This window comes from Arachis ipaensis, chromosome B06 (genome assembly GCF_000816755.2).
Source record: "Arachis ipaensis cultivar K30076 chromosome B06, Araip1.1, whole genome shotgun sequence".
NCBI classification, from domain to species: domain Eukaryota; kingdom Viridiplantae; phylum Streptophyta; class Magnoliopsida; order Fabales; family Fabaceae; genus Arachis; species Arachis ipaensis.
Window position 1 is genome coordinate 38,858,730 of NC_029790.2, and position 5,050 is coordinate 38,863,779.

General features: G+C 36.5%; 1 protein-coding gene across 2 annotated transcripts; it reads left to right on the forward strand.

The window, feature by feature from the left end:
* LOC107648612 (RNA polymerase sigma factor sigF, chloroplastic) lies at positions 282-4,220 on the forward strand. Of its 2 annotated transcripts, none has more exons than XR_002348711.1 (10): positions 282-435; positions 469-608; positions 757-908; positions 1,035-1,159; positions 1,278-1,481; positions 1,552-1,840; positions 1,931-2,161; positions 2,266-2,390; positions 2,630-2,830; positions 3,668-4,220. XR_002348711.1 is itself a non-coding variant. In XM_016352417.2 (10 exons), exons 1-10 carry the CDS (start codon positions 329-331, stop codon positions 3,953-3,955), a joined length of 1,818 nt encoding a protein of 605 aa, XP_016207903.1. In that variant the 5' UTR covers positions 305-328; the 3' UTR covers positions 3,956-4,218. The 2 variants fall into 2 exon arrangements, 1 of the variants encoding a protein (XP_016207903.1); XM_016352417.2 differs by having other exon boundaries at positions 305-382; positions 476-608; positions 2,266-2,406; positions 3,668-4,218.

The following is a 5,050-nucleotide window of genomic DNA, read 5'->3' on the forward strand; positions in this document are numbered from 1 at the left end:
AACTCTAAATTCTAGGTACACTTAGTTTACTTATTCAATGTGATTTAATTGTTTTTTTTTTTTTTTTTTTTTTTGAGACAAGGATATGTTAATTTTTTATTTTTTTTGGTATAATGGATCAAGGATTTAACCTTGTTTATGGGTGAAGACAAAAGAAAGGGAATAGCAGGCCACACGGTCCGGCCCACGTCCATACGGATACTTTGAGGGAACCCAAAGGTGGTCATGAATTGGGCTTCAGGAAGGCGATAGAGGTGGATTGGTCGGCACTCATCACTCCGCAAAACATAGCATGATATTTTCCCCCTTGAGTCACTAAGATCTTTTTATGTTGTTCACTTGTTTGTGTTTGATACAAGTTGAAGACTTGAACTATCCTTTGGTTCGCTTTTGCTCCTCTATCACATTCCATTATTCTCAATATCTCTGCACAATCTGCATATATTAATCCACCTAATGCGATATTTGCTCTCAGGCTACTCAACACTCAACAACACTCTGTATATATAGTGACAATTTCAGAAGCATGGAATCCGCCAAAACAATGTTTATTACATCTCCACCCTTCCCTCCAAGAACTCTCCTTTCTTCTACCTCTTCGGCTTCAGGTCCACTTCCTACACTTGTTTCTTTTTTACTTCAGGACAGGGTTTATTTTACACATACATAATTTGTTGAATTTTGAGGGAAAAAGAAAAGAAAGCTTTTGTTTTTTGCCCCCAATTTGTGTGTCTGAGTTGAAGTTGGCACCTACAGTTCTGATGCTTCATGAACAAGCTGCACCTTTAGTTGCTTCTTGGTCTTCAAGTTTTGCTGCTCAGCATTTTCCTACCTCTGTTCTCTCGCAAGAGCAGCGTGATGAGTATAAGCCTCTGCTTCACTTGTATAAGGAAGATAAGAACTCTCAGGTTCAAATTTTGTTCGTTCATTAACTCTATTTACCCTAGTTTCGGACGAAACTCTAGTCTTGTTGTATGTAGTGACCTCATTTATTGTGCAAGTTTTCGATTAATCTCGCCTATGCTTTACTAAAGGTTACATCAAATACAAGAAATGTGGATACGGGCTTGGTCCGCGATAATGATAGCAATGATAATGCTGATCAGTTAGTGCATCACTTTAGGCAGCAGTTGCAACTCTGGTCACATTTGCAGAATGTGTAAGATACACTGAATCGTACTTATCGGCCTCGATTGCTAATTAGAACTCTTGTACACCAAAGTTGTCTCATTATAGTGTGTGTGTGTGTGCACGTGTGCGTGTATCGTATATTGTAGATTGAAATCCTCAACAGGGGAAACTGCTGCGGCTTCATCTCTGCAGCCCGAAAGAGTTGATTCAGATAGACCTGCAGATGGTTTGCAATTTGATGCAGTATCCCTCTCTAAGCAAGCTCTGTCGGCCGCAAAACAAGCAGCATTAGTGGCTGAAGAGATGAAAATGATTGAAGATGACGAAGATGATGATCCACTTCCTCTTGGGTTAGTTCCACTTCTATCTTTGTGATAATTAATTTGTTTTGAGAATAACACCTATAATATGCCTTTTCAGTCTGGCTTCCACAAGCTTAGCTGACACTTCAATTGGAAAGAATAAAATTGTGCGGTCAAGAAGGCTTCTAGAAAGGAGATTGAAGCAAAGAAAAGTTTCAAAATCAAAATTTCTTGATGAAGAAAGTTATCTTGCAAGAAAATCAGACCTACAGGGAAGGCTACAAGTAGAAAAGAAGATAAAGGAAGGATTCGATCAAAATGATCCCCTGCGCTTGTTCTTGTGGGGTCCTGAGACAAAGAAACTTTTGACCTCTGAAGAAGAGTCTCAATTGTTTGTTCAGCTACAGGTGTGACTCGACATTCCATATGAACTTTAAATTCATGGCATGCACTATTGAAGATATTTGTTTGCTCTAATGTGGAAGAATATGTAACAGGATTTTCTGAGATTAGAAGAAGTAAAGATCAGGCTCCAATCTCAATTTGGACGGGAACCAACTTTGATTGAATGGGCTGAAGGTGTGGGTCTTAGCTGCCATGCCCTGCAGACACAGATCCATCATGGTAACATAATCAGAGGAAAGATAATTAATGCCAATTTACGGATGGTTGTTCATATTGCTAAACAGTATCAGGGTCGTGGTCTCAGTCTTCAGGACTTATTGCAGGTAGCCTCAATCTTCTTATATATGTACTCTCTACACTGTTTATTCTCAGAATAACATTATTAGCATCTACATAGTTGATGTTTCATTTCTGGTGCTGTTTTTAGGAGGGAAGTATGGGACTTATGAAGAGTGTTGAAAGGTTTAAACCTCGAGTTGGTTGCCGGTTTGGTACCTATGCATACTGGTGGATAAGGCAAACAATTAGAAAGGCCATATTTCTACATTCCAGGTCAATCCGTCTGCCGGTAAAAATTGTTATTTCTCTGTATTCTTGTTAGTTAAAATTAAGCGTCCTTCTGCAGCGTCAGTATTTCAGGAATTCACTTTCTGTTGACAGATGATATTTTTCTTAGGGCGGAGAATTGATGTCATTATATTGCTCCTTTGTTTTTATTAGTAGGTTTGTTATTTATAAAGCAAACATCAATTCTATTTCGAGGTAACACGTAGTCTGTGCAAAATCTTCAGGAGAGTTTATATACCCTTTTGGGCAAGGTCATGGAAGCAAAGAAATTATTCATTCAAGAAGGAAATCTTCACCCCAGTAAAGAAGAATTAGCAGAAAGGGTAGGAATTACCGTAGAAAAGTTTGAAAAGTTGTTATTTTCTGCAAGAATACCAATATCAATGCAGCAACCTGTGTGGGCAGACCAAGATACAACTTACCAGGTAGGGTACTCAAGTAAAGTAAATGTGATTTTCCCCTTGATATGGTATAATTTCGTAGATCTATTAAATGAAACAATGCAAAAATATTCTTTATCAATGTTTAGAACTGCTGACAGGCTCTTCTATTTTCCATTTAAATCGCTAAGTATATGTATCGAGTCTTTTTCTGCCAATAATTGTATAAGCAAATTTGTTGAAATATAATTGCTAAGAATTGAGAACGTAATATACTGCTAATAATCTTGAATATCCATAGTTATTGCATTTTGCTGTGTGGTCGAAGGGAACAGGAGCAACACCCTGCAGGTTTTTAAAGGTGTAATGGAGATTGTAGATCAGATGACATCAGAACAATTCAGTAAAAGATAGCAGTGTGCTTCAGTTTAGCTTTTGAACTCATTGCTTGGGTGGTTGGTTTTGTAAACCAAGCCAATCTATATGACAATTGTTTCTCACAACATTGTAGTCTATGTTGATCATTTACATTATTACTTTTTTTTTTTCAAGTTGTTAATATGTCCCACTTCGGTCTAACGGTTTTCATTGGCCCATGGAGGCTGCTGACTGTCCAAAATTCTCTTGCATTTATCAAAATAGCCAATCATTTTTTGGAGGGAGGGGGGAATTTGGAATTACAAGATCCTATTTGTGTTTTCCATATGATTGTTTAATTGTTTTGTTAGGAACTCTATTGGCATGCTAGATTAATTCAAAACTTCTGCCATGCTTGTCTTGGATGCTCTGGGATTAGTATTGATGAACACTCCGCCTTTTCAGTTTATCATAATGCAAATGTTCCAAGGTTAATAGTCTATGACCTTTTTCTTATATATGCAGGAAATTACTGCAGATAGTGCAATTGAGATCCCAGGCTTGAGTGTCGAAAAAGAGCTTATGAGGAGGCACGTGCGCAACCTCCTAAGCATCTTAAGCCCAAAGGAGAAGAGGATAGTCAGTCTAAGATTTGGTATCGAGGATGGCCGCGAGAAATCTCTGCAAGAAATTGGAAACGTACTTGGTTTGACAAAGGAGAGGGTCCGACAGTTGGAGAGCCGAGCACTGAAGAAGCTCAAGCAGTGCCTTGAGAGCGAAGGACTTCATGCATATATGGACTTGATTGTATAGTGATAGTATAGTACTTGTGTATACACCAAGGTTATGCCAATTCATCTTACTTTGCTTTAAGTACAAAAGCAGTGACTATTTGAAGGAAAATCTTCACACTCAGCCATGGTAATTGAGGATGGAACTGCATGACCAACCAAAGAACTTGTACTGTTGTAAGAAAGAAAATTCAAGTAAAAAAGAAAAGAATGAATATGGTTGATTTATATGCACACTCAGATAATTGGTGTTTGTTTTCATTATTTTCTACAGATTTTGTTTTGTTCATTTAGTTTTATTGGCATTAACGATAACATTGTTCTCAGGATTTTTTTTTTCGGTCATACAAGCATACTCACTTGTTCTCAGGAATTTTGAAACTGGCTCCTCAATGAGTACTATCGGCAAGTTCTTTTCTCTCTGCTACCAACCAAGCGCATATCGTGTTGTTCACTTCGTTAGAGATCCCCCACCCCCAATAGAAATGAGACTGCCTGAGGAAGACTATTCAATTTTCATTTTTTCTGTTCTCACGGTATTTACTGGCCAATCGGTTATTACATGACATAAAACGAGATTTAAACTCTCAATATTTACTTAAATAGAAGAATATTTTCATAAAAAAAAATTAATTTATCAGATGTATTAGATTACTTATCTAGACTAAATTGACTTAACTATCGGATTCTATTATTTTTCATGAAGTACCAAATTCTTATCCATATTGTTTGACAACCACTCATTTATCGTTTTTTATTATATTTCTTTCACTTTTTAAAAATTATTTTGTAGTAATAAATTAATGTAGAAAAAGAATTACTCTTAATAATATATATAAGAATTACACTTTTTTGAACTAATGAGATTTGTAAGCGCCACTTTTGAACCAAGTGTTTGCAGAAGGATGATTCCGTACAAGAAAAGCAAGGAAAATACTGTTAGCGATAATTGAATAATTGATACATCCACGTAAACCAAGTGCAAAATAACATTTAAAGGAGAAAAATATGCATTTAAAGTGAGATGCCCAAGTGGTTTGCAGCCAAATAGTACTACTTGGCTTAAAAAGAAATACTATATACATAAAAAAACATACTATATAAATACATATATTAT